Source organism: Strix uralensis, chromosome 5 (assembly GCF_047716275.1).
Source record: "Strix uralensis isolate ZFMK-TIS-50842 chromosome 5, bStrUra1, whole genome shotgun sequence".
In the NCBI taxonomy this organism is placed as follows: domain Eukaryota; kingdom Metazoa; phylum Chordata; class Aves; order Strigiformes; family Strigidae; genus Strix; species Strix uralensis.
In genome coordinates, this window is record NC_133976.1 from 49,175,604 (window position 1) to 49,188,566 (window position 12,963).

Sequence of the window (12,963 nt, forward strand, 5' to 3'; positions counted from 1 at the left end):
GAAGGGATTCCTTCTCCCACTTCCTCAAGTGCCAGTGGACATTCCACAGTCCTTCCCAAATACAATCTCGCAGGAAGAACTCTTTACTGGGAGATGCAAAAGCTGAAAGACTCATTTGCAGTCATTTTTCATCTCTTTGATACCAGTCATCTCCAGAAAAAAAGAACTCCAGTAAGTGGCTACATCGTGTTTCATTTTGTCTGATTTTATTTTTTGTCATAGGTTCTATAGGTTCTAAAATTGTCTTTTCAAAATAACAGAACTAGGAGAGGACAGAACAGATAAATTGGCTTTTTTTTTTTTTTTAACCAACTGGCAATATTAAACTAACAAAAAATGAGATTGTATATTATGAATCAGAACACATGCCTTGGCAGGTTGATGTCATTATGGTGCCTGAAGTAATCAATTATTCTTACACTAGTAAAGGGCACGCCCTGGAAACAATGTATAAGCAGTTAAATTCTATATTTTCTGTTTACTTTATCCCAGTGAACAGTCAGATAACTCGACTGTCAGACTAAGTGACCTTTATAAGTAGGTTACAGTATACGTATTGAAAATGTTGAGTAATAAGAATAGTACTGATCGAGAATTACTTTGGTGACTTTTCAGTAGGTTTCAGAATCAAGCTGTGATCATGGCCCTTGTTTGTTCATGGAATTTCTTGGGTGTACGTATTCCTTTATTGGCTGTTGAGATTTAATAAAAGCTTTTTAGTATCTTTGACATTTGCTAAGTGTCCCAAACAAGGGTGCTTTACCTCCTTTCTGATAAGAGCACTCCATGCTACTCAGCCGTAAATTTTGGTGCCTTATTACTGTGCAAATGTCAGGAACAGACAGGTATTCTTAGGCTTCTTGGAGTAAGTTTTTAACACTATTAAGTGTTGTACCAAGACATCAGTACTTCTAAATTTAACAATATTTATTTTTCTACACCCTATGCTTGCATCTCACTCAGGCTTTGAAATGGTTCCTTGTGAACTTTTGACTGGTTACTTAGCAGTTCAGGTACTCTTCATAGCTTATGTGGTCATATTTTAGAGTTTTGTCATATGCTTTTTTTTCTTCCTGGGTACTTTAATAGTTTCTGTCTTTTGGTTGTTTTTTTTCAGTTGCTTTGACCCAGGATATTTTCTGAACAGAGCCCCTGCATCTGCTAAAAGACTGTGATAAAAAGACAGAATAAATGAACAGAAGGGAATGCATTTTTATCTGTACTAGAGCTTTGAGTCTATTGCCCAAGAAATTGTATTTGAACGACAGTGTACTAAGGAGAGGCAAAAGGATCTAAAGAGAAGGTTGACAAAACATTGTGTAACGTTTGTCATCAGAGGAACTGCACAGAGCAGAACATGCAAAAAGCTTTTTATTAGATTCCTAGATCATAAGCACTCAGTGGAGACCAAGCACTTGCTATATCGGCTGCAGAATCCTTCCACTGAAACCCGTTGGAAAGAATTGGCTTTCACTATACATATGTTGACCTCATGGCGCTGTGAGACCAATGTCCTTACTATATTAAAAATGAACAACAAAACTGCCTTTTTTTAGCAATAATTTAAAATAGTAATTTTTTTTTAAATCTTAAGAGGTGACTTCTTCAAATCAGTTGTAACTTGGAGGCCAGATATTTTGAAACAATTACTGAAGTCTTTTCTGGTACTAGAGATTGTAAAGCTGCTATTTAACAATCACCCAGAACTTAAAGCAAATGATCATGTCCGTTTCCTTTGCAGCAGATGGATTTCTCTATCTTTTAATAAACACACCTTTGGTTAAGATGTCTGTCACCAACCTAAGAGCTGCAATTATTGCAGTTCTTAAGTTCATTGTCATTTTAGATATTTCAGGGTGATCTTAGTGCACTGTCTAAACACTGATGTTTATTCAGTGGCTGATTCTGATTTTTATGTTATTTCTTCACATTTTTTACAGAAACTAAAAATGCACTTTATTGTATTGTAAAAGTAACTGCTTTATGCATCATATAAACTGGTATAAATTTTTAATTGTTACAAAAGATAGTGTCCAGGGTTCTCAGACTGTCATGTTTTTGTGTGTGGAACTCTTACTAAATAAAACATTGTTTTGAATTTGATCCTTTGATCCTTGTGTTTTGTCATACAGCTGCTCTTTTCTGTAATATAGAAAATCAAATACACTTAGGCCCTTAAGTAAGGAATAGTGCCATTTGCAGGTTCAGACTTGTTATGTTCAGAGTGGTCTCAATGTAAAACAGATTTTAATGTTTAAAGGAAAAAAAAAATAAAAACAACCCAAAGATCTACGGTGTTTATCTTTTTCTGGGATTTTGTTTGTAATTGCTTCATAATTTGTTTCTTGGGAATAGTTTGTCACTGCCTAATCTTGATTACTAATTAGTTTGCATTTCTTTTCTAGGGACTCTGCTTGATAGTGCTACCATTCATTCCTGCATCAAACCTCTTTTTTCCTGTTGGATTCGTAGTAGCAGAACGAGTGCTGTATGTTCCTAGCATGGGATTCTGCATTTTAGTAGCACATGGATGGAAGAAATTATCAAATAAAAGGTAAGGTAGTGTTTCATATGACTGGTTTAACTCATCTCTCTTAATTTCATAAAAGATAACTGTATTTATAACCGCATGCTTCCTAGTAGAACTTTTACCAGTATGAATTTGTTATGTTAGAGCTCTTACTCTGTTTCAAGTTCTTCATGAACACAAGAGTAATGACCAAGAAGTCATGCGAACAAATGAGAAAGAAGTTCTTAAGAGGCCAGTGGATTATTCTGAGGGTATCATAACATTTATTTAAAACATATATGCCTACATATATACACACACACGTATACACATTATATATTTTATATAAACATATAAGCATACGTATACATATAAAGAAACCCTCAGACTGCACCAAACGTTTTTAGAATGCTGTGTAACTTAAATTACACATTGCTACAAAATGGATTTTACCTATGACCCTGGTAGTATAACCCATCTCTTTTCTGTAAAGAAATGCAAATGTTTTCTGTTTAAATCCCAGACATTTTTAAGGATTAGGCAAAAAATTTTCTTGTCCAGGTTTGATTTGTACTTTATTCAAAGGTGATTACTGACTGAAGTTTATATAATGCATGTATATCTGTCTGCAGCATATTACAATATCTTTTACAGATTAAGTTTTCAGACATTCCATGCTAGGAATGGACATTAGAGCCATTCAGTATTTGTTAAACTAAAGAGCGTTTTGGATAACAATTTCTCCTTAGGAACTTCTGGCTCATTTTGCACACACTGTTGGTTTTGATGCTATCTTCTACACTGATCTGCACATACCTCTCTCTGACCTCGATGCTTTACCCTTGTTATCCTGTGCTAACACTAGTTCAGACAAATTGAAAGGCAGCGATTCCCAGTCCATGTTATCTGCTATCATGAGAGGTGAGGCCCTGCAGTATAGCTTATGCTAACTGGTGCTGCCAAAGCTGACAGCACTGGATAATGAGAAATTGGTGATACCTTGTGTGTGTGAGGAGACAGTATTATTACAAGTCCCACTATGCAGAAGTGATGTGAAAGAAAGCAAGGAACCAGGAGAGGATGGTTGGGGAGAAAACTTAGGCAGCAGTGTCATTTACTACAAAAATGTTGGGAATCGGCACTCTAAAAAGTCTTATGAGAGAGAGAAGGCTCTTTGCTTTAGAAATATGTGGAAAGAAGAAACCTTTTCATAAGGCTGGTGGGGATATAGATTACTGTATATGCCAGTTATCACTGGTCGCTTAGCTAACGTTTTAGAATTTCTCTCTTAATTCTGCTGTTCTACTTTTTATTTTTTATTATTTTTTAAAACCAAGCACAGTAGTCTAAGTCTGCACAGCATTTTGTATATTTTAAAAATGTAGGGGGAAAAAAACCTTTCAGTTTTTAGCAAGCCCTTGTGAAGTATGCAACAGTGTGAACAGCTGTTGCATAAGCCAAGTTTGTCTGCTCAAGAATGAGATTTTTAAAAACAAAATCATATTCATAATTGTTGGAAGGCTACTGGGTGTTTTAACATGTTTTTTCATAATTAAATTAGAATTCAAGGACCAAATGACCAGCATGTTAATATGTATGTATTATATCTGTGTGGTTAAAGTCAGTCATGTTTAAACTCCAGAAAAATGAACTCCATGAAATACAGAAGAAGATTGTTCCTGACAAGTTTGTTGCGGAGAGTAACTTCTGCCTGAATTTGCAGCTTTAAAAATAAAATTGCTGCAAAGACACTAAACCTTTCTCCTATTTAGATGTTATCGTAGCAGTAGGATTTTATTTGCTTATTGAAGATTGGGTAGTCTCCACAGCAGACCTCTCTCTTAAGATGTGTTCTACAGTGTGGGAAAGATTGATGATGTGTGCAGTAAAGAATTTCTGTGGAATTGTCTGATATGAAACAAAAGGATGGGATGATATTTTAGTTGTTTTTTTCGTTTTTTTAACATTTTGTACAGTGTTTTAAAGAACTTCACTGTTTGACATCATGATCATGTTCATTGCGTTAAATTACAGTTAAGCTCTAACAGAAGTATAATTTTTGTATATCTTTTGTGTATATTATGTGGATTGCATTTGTTCTTGTTAAAAGAATTACATAGGGATAACAAAAAATCAGCTAAATAACAACATTAACTTGAAATTGGACATTATTTGCTTTCAAATTTTGGAGTGCGCCATTTGGTGATGAGGCAAATAAATTGGAATATACCATTCACAAATACGATCCTCAGTTTATTTGCCTCCTAGCATATGAGACATTTATTCTAGTATAAATTAGAATTGTTTGTGTGCTTATAACAAATTTTTGCTTTATTTAATAGTGTGCTAAGAAAAATCTCTTGGGTTTGTTTGGCTGTGGTACTGTTCACTCATGCCTTAAAAACACTGCACAGAAACTGGGATTGGGAGTCAGAGTACACATTGTTTATGTCAGCTTTAAAGGTACTGTATTGTATTTGAAAAGTTTGCATTGCTGTTCTTAAAAAGCTGCAGTAGAGCATGATAAAAATTGAGAGAAATGATCCTTGTTTTGCCACTTTTATTTCTACATCGACAGTATTAACATCTAATTAGTTGCTTTTGGGACTGCTTTAAAAGTGGTGTGATGCACACACGGGAATTCACGTGCAAGAAATAAATGATAACTTTTTCTGTGTTAAAGCAGTTGAATGTATTCTCTTATCTGGATGAAAGCACGATATGTTTTGGTACAAAAATCTACAAAAAGTTTGATGCATTCAGTAATTTCTTCAATGTGCATATGGCACGGTAGGATAGTTTGTGCAACATCCCATAGCAATTATAATGGATTTTAAAATGTTTGTTGTTTCTAGGGTCAAATAACTAAAATAAATGGATGTTGAGCAACAAGTTCAATAGTCATTCTGTATGCATTGTTTTGTTATTGTTTACATATAGCAGCTTGATCAAATCTATCTTTTGGTGTGCATTTTTACATCTTTAAGACATAGTTAAAAGAAAATCAGTTATCTAATTTCAGCTTATGCACTGGTGTCTCTTTTCCTGTTTTTAGGTAAATAAGAACAATGCAAAACTGTGGAACAATGTGGGGCACGCATTAGAAAATGAAAAGAACTTTGAAAGAGCTCTGCAATTCTTCATACAAGCCACACAAGTGCAACCAGGTAAAAACTTTGACTAGTTACTGTTGAATGGCATCTCTGCACTCCTAGTATTTCAATATGCTTAGCTTACTTTAAAAAAAAATCTTCTCAATGACCTGTTTGTCTCCAACTGAGTATCAAACAATGTCATACACTAAGTTAATTGATCCATAGATTTTGGAAATAAACTCCAAAAAAGTCCTCCAGAAAAGTTTCTATGTATAAAAAGATGCAGAAACTTTGCATTCAAAACTACTATTTGGATTATATTCTTTCTGAATTAATCTAAAATGTAATTCTCATTAAACATAATTATTTTTTAATTTTCTTATTTAAAACTAAGGACGTGTATAAATTTTTTTTAAAATCTAGATAGCATCAAAGTGTACATTTACTCTATATTACAAGTTGTTGCAAAAGAAGTTCTAGGTAGTACTGGACAACCTTTCCTTTTTACTTCTAGAAGCCTAATAAATAACCTTCAATTTATGTGGCTCTACTATAGTGAGATAGATACATGGAAGTATGACCTCAAATCTTTTACCATTTCCGAAAAAACTTTATAATCTGTCTTTGGTTCACGATTAAATTACTAGCTTCATAATTAAGATTAGGAATAATAGATAATTGTCTGTTTTGGTCTTCATGCAGTACCTGTACTTCACACTACTCTGAAGGCATGGGTATTTATTTTCATGATACTCAGTGCATGGAAGTATTTGAAATTTCACTCTTTTCTTTATTAAGATGATATAGGTGCCCACATGAATGTAGGAAGAACTTATAAAAACTTAAACAAAACTAAAGAAGCCGAAGAATCATATATGATTGCAAAATCATTGATGCCACAGGTAATTAGTAACTTTATCTATCACCACAGGAGGGAACTCTTTTAGACTTAAATTCGTGATACATTTTTTGTATTTTTCCTGAGGCTATGTGTTGCTGTATACTTCAAAGTTGTTAGGGTTTTTTTAAAACCTATCTATTAAAAGAGTAGGTTGCATACAATCATGGCTGTTAAAAAAATGCTAACTTGGAACTTCTTTGTTAAAACTATTTTTAAGTTAGTTTTTATACTGCTGTGGGTTGGGGTTTTTTTTGCGAAATTTGAGGATATAAAAGAAAGCAACAGTGAAAAATGTACACCTACAGTTTCTAGTCACAGTGGGTTTATTTTCACTTGCAGCTAATACACTGATGATGTCTGAGTTTCTGAGCCCTCAAGAGAAGGCTTAAATGCGGCATTGGAGGTGGGAGAAGGTAGCTGCAGCAGCAACAAAAAAAAAAATCTTTGCCTGAACATACTTTCAAAAACATGTGCTTTGTTACCTTTACCATTTGTTAAATTATATTTATACCTAGCAAATATTACTTATTCTAGCTCTGTAGGAGAAAGAGGAATATTTTGGAGAATGTATGAAGGTAACAAAAGCTCTGGGTAAATGAGACTGACAACAAAAATCAGCAGTCCCTTGAGTAGAAGTATGGCATTAAAAAGTTGTGAAACAGTATGAAGATTATAAAAAGATAAACAGTACAACAGTTGCAATGTCATAGCATTTTCATCTTTCATGACTACTTTTCATCTGCTATATCAGTGGCTGGTAAAAACTTATTTACAGTTATCTTAGGCTGGAGGGTTAAAAAAAGGAATTAAACTGTCTGATAGAATATCAGTTTAGGCTTTAGGAAATATTCTTTGTCTGAATGGGACAAGTTTTGCAAGGTCTGATTGGTTTTTAATGTCTGTCTGCGTGAGCCCAGTTAGGTAGTAGCAGAGCTTAATTAACTGATGTCTTAGTCATCTATGTTTTCATAGAATTAAAGAAAAAAAGATATTCTGTTTATATTCTGGTATGATTTTCTGGGAAAGAAGAATTGCTATATGTAATCATTAAGAGTCTGCACACTAATATCCAGTGGTACCCTAAAACAAACATGGCAGAGTTAAGAGGAGATCTATACTGATTGTCTTTCATATTTTTACTTATCTGTGTTTGGTACATATATTATTCTTGACAGATCATTCCAGGTAAAAAGTATGCAGCAAGAGTTGCTCCTAACCATCTGAATGTTTATATCAATCTTGCAAACCTAATTCGAGCAAATGAATCTCGCCTTGAAGAAGCGGATCAATTATATCGACAAGCAATTAGTATGAGACCAGATTTCAAGCAGGCTTACATCAGCAGGTATCTTCTAATTTTAGAGATACATATTCTTCAGTAAACATCTATGTATTTGCAGTGCTATGAACAGTATTTAGTTCATACAGTTGAATTAGTTGCTGGAATTGATTCATTTCCAAATGAGAAGATGAAGATTTGGGACAATAATCAGTTATTCATTACAAGCCTGTTCTTTTAAATTCCTGCTTCAAATGGTGTGTTTCCACATAGGCTGTGTACTCAAACATTGTGTAGCAAGACACTTCCATTAGATTTCTTTATTAATCTCAAACTCAAAATTCTAATCTCCTAGTTCAGTTTTGAACTAAAAAGCTTTTGGTTAGTCTGAGTCATGGACCTTTCTTTATCCTTCTTTGTTAAAGGTGGTCCAGAAAATACAAGACTTAACTAAAAAGAACATAAAGGTCAGCTAAATAGATAAGAGTAATGTGGCTATGGGTATTGAGGCTTCTGTTCACCATTTTGTTAGTTGTGATTCCCATTGGGATTTAGGGAGGTGCAAAGATGCCTGAACTATAGCTGTTGCAGTGTAATTACATAGCCAATATTAGGAATACTTGATCACTGCTTTTTTAGTTTTTGCCTTGCATATCTGTGTGTTGTATACAGACTTCTGAGAGCTGAAAGCTTTGGGAATGGTATGTAAAGAAGGTCCTGTATTGTTTTGTGTTTTAAAACAAGCAACAACAACAAAAAATTGTTGTTATCTCATATATATTGTCTGTAGGAGGGCAAACTTTTAAAAAACCTGTAAATTATTTTCATATTAGTGTGAGTAAAAGTTGAAGGTTAAATCTGATTCTTCAACAGGGGAGAATTACTTTTAAAAATGAACAAACCTCTGAAAGCTAAGGAAGCTTATCTTAGAGCTCTAGAACTAGACAGAACCAATGCAGACCTGTGGTACAACTTGGCAATTGTTTACATTGAACTGAAAGATCCAACAGAAGCCCTGAAGAATTTCAACCGAGCACTAGAACTCAACCCAACGCATAAACTGGCATTATTCAACTCAGCACTGCTAATGCAGGAATCTGGTATGTTAGTTGTCCCTTACATAAATACTGTGTATTTCCATTTACAGGATCCATACTACTTAATTTCCTTTAATGAACTGTTTTATTCTTGGAAAGCAGAAGTTCTGCAAAGAATATTTGGCAAGTGACTATAAAGTTTGTTTTTCTTTTTGTTGGGATGGTAAACTACCTCTGAGAAAGAGATAACATGGAGTTGATTGGAGCTGATGCAAGTGGATTATTCTCCATCTCTTCTCACACTGTAGGTTAGGTAGTACAAGAAATGCCTTGTTTCTTGTCTGTAGAAGCACAATGGGCTTCAAACAAGCAGAAGCATTAGCTATCTAGAGTTCAGTTATTCATACTGGAAGGTGCAGCACTGTTTCAGGAGGTGAAAGAAGACGGTTAAAATCAGCTCCCTGCTCCCCCATCCTTCAGTAGCTCTGTTCCTGGAATTCCTTACTAAAATATATTCACTGGAGCATTCAGAAAAATAGCACAGATTACAAGATAGCGTAGCTAATCCTGTATTATCAGATAAGATTATTTTACCATATCTTTTTCAAACTGATGCAAATTAAAATATGGGAGTTATAGATTTTATTGTTTTGGTGTTAGAAGATATTTTAGCCTGGCTATGTCTGAAGTCATACTATGTGATCTCTCGTCTTTAAACTTTTTCAATCTATCTTTTAACAAAATGATATCTTCCACTCCCAAGTTTACCTCTGTAAGAGGTGGTTTGTCAGAACTGACGTCTTTTCTGCATTCTATTTGCTCAACCATACATGAAAATAACTTTATTCTTAAACGTGTAGAGACACCTTTTTGTATCCGTTATACCAAACCTTAAATGTAATTCAACAAATAATAGAATAATGATGCTGACTTTGGCTATAAGTCAACTGTAAGTAGTTTCATTGTGTAAAGAAGGTGGTTGTAATTTACTTTTGCTGTTACGCAGCAATGATAAAAAGTAGCATTTTAAATGCTTTCCCTTTTACTGTTCTGTTAAAGATGTTACATTTTAATGTGTATAAAAAAACAGCATTTTATAGGCCTGGTCTAAAAATCCTTCAGAGTAGATCTAGAATTAAATGCATTTTCTGTCATTTAGGTGATGCTCGGCTTAGACCTGAAGCTAAACAAAGACTGCTGCATTATGTGAAAGAAGAACCACAGGATGCAAATGGGTACTTCAATTTAGGTATGCTGGCAATGGATGACAAGAAAGATATGGAAGCAGAGGCATGGATGAAGAAAGCTATAAGGTTACAACCAAACTTCCGAAGTGCTTTGTTCAATTTGGCACTGCTTTATTCTCAGACAGCGAAAGAATTGATGGCTTTGCCTGTCCTGGAAGACCTACTGAGATACTACCCTGATCATACCAAAGGTCTGATTTTGAAAGGAGATATCCTTATGAACCAAAAGAAGGATATTGTTGGAGCAAAAATGTGTTTTGAAAAAATTTTGGAACTGGATCCCAACAATGTACAAGGAAAACATAATCTTTGTGTGGTTTACTTCGAAGAACGAGACTTAATAAAAGCGGAAAAATGTTTGGTTGAAACACTAGCACTGGCACCTCATGAAGAGTATATTCAGCGTCATCTAAACATAGTTAGAAGTAAAATTGCATCGGTTAGTGCTACAGAACAGTCGTCACTTCCAGCAGATGGGACTGCAACTGTAGCTACAGAAGAAAAAAAGAATTCCTTTCAAAATTTGAAGGAGGTAAAAAATGAGCAGAAAATCACCCAAGCCACAGTTGATAACAATAAAGGGCACTCCAAAAATAAGAAACGAACAGAGAAAAACAATATGAACAAAGAGACTCCCAAAAAATCTACAAAAGAAATCAAAGACATTGAGAAAAAGAGAGTTGCTGCTTTGAAAAGACTAGAAGAGATTGAACGTATATTAAATGGTGAATAGTCTTTATCACGTCACAGTAGAATAAGGGGAGAACACTATTTTTAATTATTGTTTAATATGTAATCCAACTGGAAGGTGGTCTCAGTGCTTTGAAAGTAGAAATAATGTTGACTGCATATCACTTGGCAAGCAGCAAAAGATATTTCAATGCTTTATGTGAGAAAACTGCAAGTTTTAAATACGATGTGGGGGATGGGTGGGAATCGAAGGATAAAAGGTTGAGAATAATCTTAAATGCAGAATCCTACTAGTGAGAAAACAACACTCATAAAAATCATTGGTAGTCAGGGATATTCAGTAATGCTTTCAAAGAATCAGTGTAACAACTGAATGGAGAATTAATGGGATAAGCCAGACACTGCTGCTTTCCCCCATATAAATCTGTTTGTATTATTATCTACATTTCAGTTTACATGTCACCAGTTTAAATCTTTCTAGACCTCTGCTATACAGGAAAAATAATTTTTGTTTGCATTATTTGTTTCCAGAACTTAACAAAAAGTCATCAAAATGCCACTGGTTGTAGTATAGGAGGATGCAACAACACACTAAAATTTTCAGTTGCGTTCTAAATATGGAATGATATAACAGCCTTTTAATTGTTCTTTACTTACAATACTAATGGTTTGTACTGTTTTACCTGACAGAAATCTTATGGTGCTCTGAAGATCTTTAGACTATGCGTTTACTTTAAAAGGAAATGTGGGTTTTTTTCTTTAACTGTCAATCATCTGGTTGTTTTTAAAACTTACATAAAAACGAGTGGTTTTCTCACTTTTTCCCCAGTTCATTGAATGCTGATAAATGCACTTTTGGTACAGTAACCAGTATGCTATGCAGTAGTCCTTGTTGACTTTGTATCAATGGCTGTGGATTGACTCCTTGGTGTAGTAAATTCTTCCTTGTTTATAGCAAGCTGGCTTTACTATTTCTGTCATTGGAACAGTATTTATATTCTCATTACTTTTTACAGCACTAATATAAGCAATGATTGCTGAAGGCAGTGTGATAATAATTAAGCCACTGAATTTAGCAGTGTTTAACACAAGGGAATGTAGATGGTATCCTTCCAAATACTAAGTTCTGTTGTTTTGATACTCTGTCATTGGTGTGTGGTTTTTATTAAATATTTATTTTGCTTACTAAAATATTCCCATTTACACTTTTCCACTAATGCATCATTTTAGTTTCTTCCCTGAAATGAAAATCTTTGCAATTTCAGTGTTGCTTTTATCCTTGTGCAATGCATATATTTTTGTTTAATGTACTACCGATTACCTAAACCCGATGTTTTCCTTAATTATGAGAAAGAAGTGTAAGAGCTGGGTTCAGTAATAATTTAATCGATCATTAAATCTAACTCTTACTCTTCATGTTTTGTCTTATTTAATAATATAGAAGTATTCCTTAGCAACTCTACTGTTTAGACTTAATCCTTTCTGTAACTGCTCAGTGTTCTGTCTTGGGCAGTATTCCAGCTGTAAAATGTAGTATTTATCTCTGTGGGAGGGATCTTGAGTGGTTGAAGGTCTTGCAGCGGACCTTTTCTTTATTATGTATAATTTGTAATGTTACCACAATGATTGCTTGCATGGTAATAACTGGGGAGAGGAAAAAATGTTTTTTTTAAAAACATGATTTAAAAGCTGCAGACACGAACAGGTACGTAGTGTGCAGCTGGTCTTCATACAAATGTTTTTGAGTGCTGCTTGTAGTAAAGTGCTCCCAGGAATCTATTGACCACACCTTGAAAATCACTGTTTTACCTTGTCTGTGAATAACTCAGATACTTATAGCTAAAATAGCTACATAGAAACTTGAACTTGCATATTAAGTCTTCCTTCCAAAACTTTGTTTTACAAAAGAATTAGTCATCATTCTGGCTGATACAAAGGAATGTTAATTTGAAAATGGAAGGAACTAAATAGTAAGAAAAGGTACTTTCTGATGAGTTCTCCTCTCCTGTATATCAAGAGCTCCCAGAGACCTGTTGCCACACTGTTCTCATTCAGTCTGTAAATTGAAGAGGGGAGGAAAGGCACATTCTCGATTTCTGCAGTTGAGCCTCTGTCACGCTGCTCTCATCTTGTCTGTTCAAGTAGCTCTTCTTTAGGGACTAGCAAGAATTGTTAGATTTATTGATGCTAAGAGGTCCCATCAGG

General features: G+C 34.4%; 1 protein-coding gene and 1 long non-coding RNA gene across 5 annotated transcripts in view; both read left to right on the forward strand.

The window, feature by feature from the left end:
* The window catches only part of TMTC3 (transmembrane O-mannosyltransferase targeting cadherins 3), a 33,962-nt gene extending 21,790 nt beyond the window's left edge, over positions 1-12,172 (forward strand). For all 4 annotated transcript variants that reach the window (XM_074870704.1, XM_074870703.1, XM_074870706.1 and 1 more), the window contains exons 10-16: positions 2,406-2,554; positions 4,852-4,972; positions 5,565-5,676; positions 6,403-6,506; positions 7,681-7,850; positions 8,658-8,884; positions 9,981-12,172. In XM_074870704.1, the coding sequence (XP_074726805.1) occupies positions 2,406-2,554; positions 4,852-4,972; positions 5,565-5,676; positions 6,403-6,506; positions 7,681-7,850; positions 8,658-8,884; positions 9,981-10,801 (1,704 nt within the window). In that variant the 3' untranslated portion in view covers positions 10,802-12,172. The remainder of the gene's footprint in view (positions 1-2,405; positions 2,555-4,851; positions 4,973-5,564; positions 5,677-6,402; positions 6,507-7,680; positions 7,851-8,657; positions 8,885-9,980) is intronic.
* Positions 35-2,103, forward strand: LOC141944312 (uncharacterized). The gene is made up of 2 exons (XR_012629224.1): positions 35-171; positions 1,118-2,103. It is a non-coding gene; the product is annotated as an uncharacterized LOC141944312 (long non-coding RNA).
* Positions 12,173-12,963: the final 791 nt, after the last annotated feature.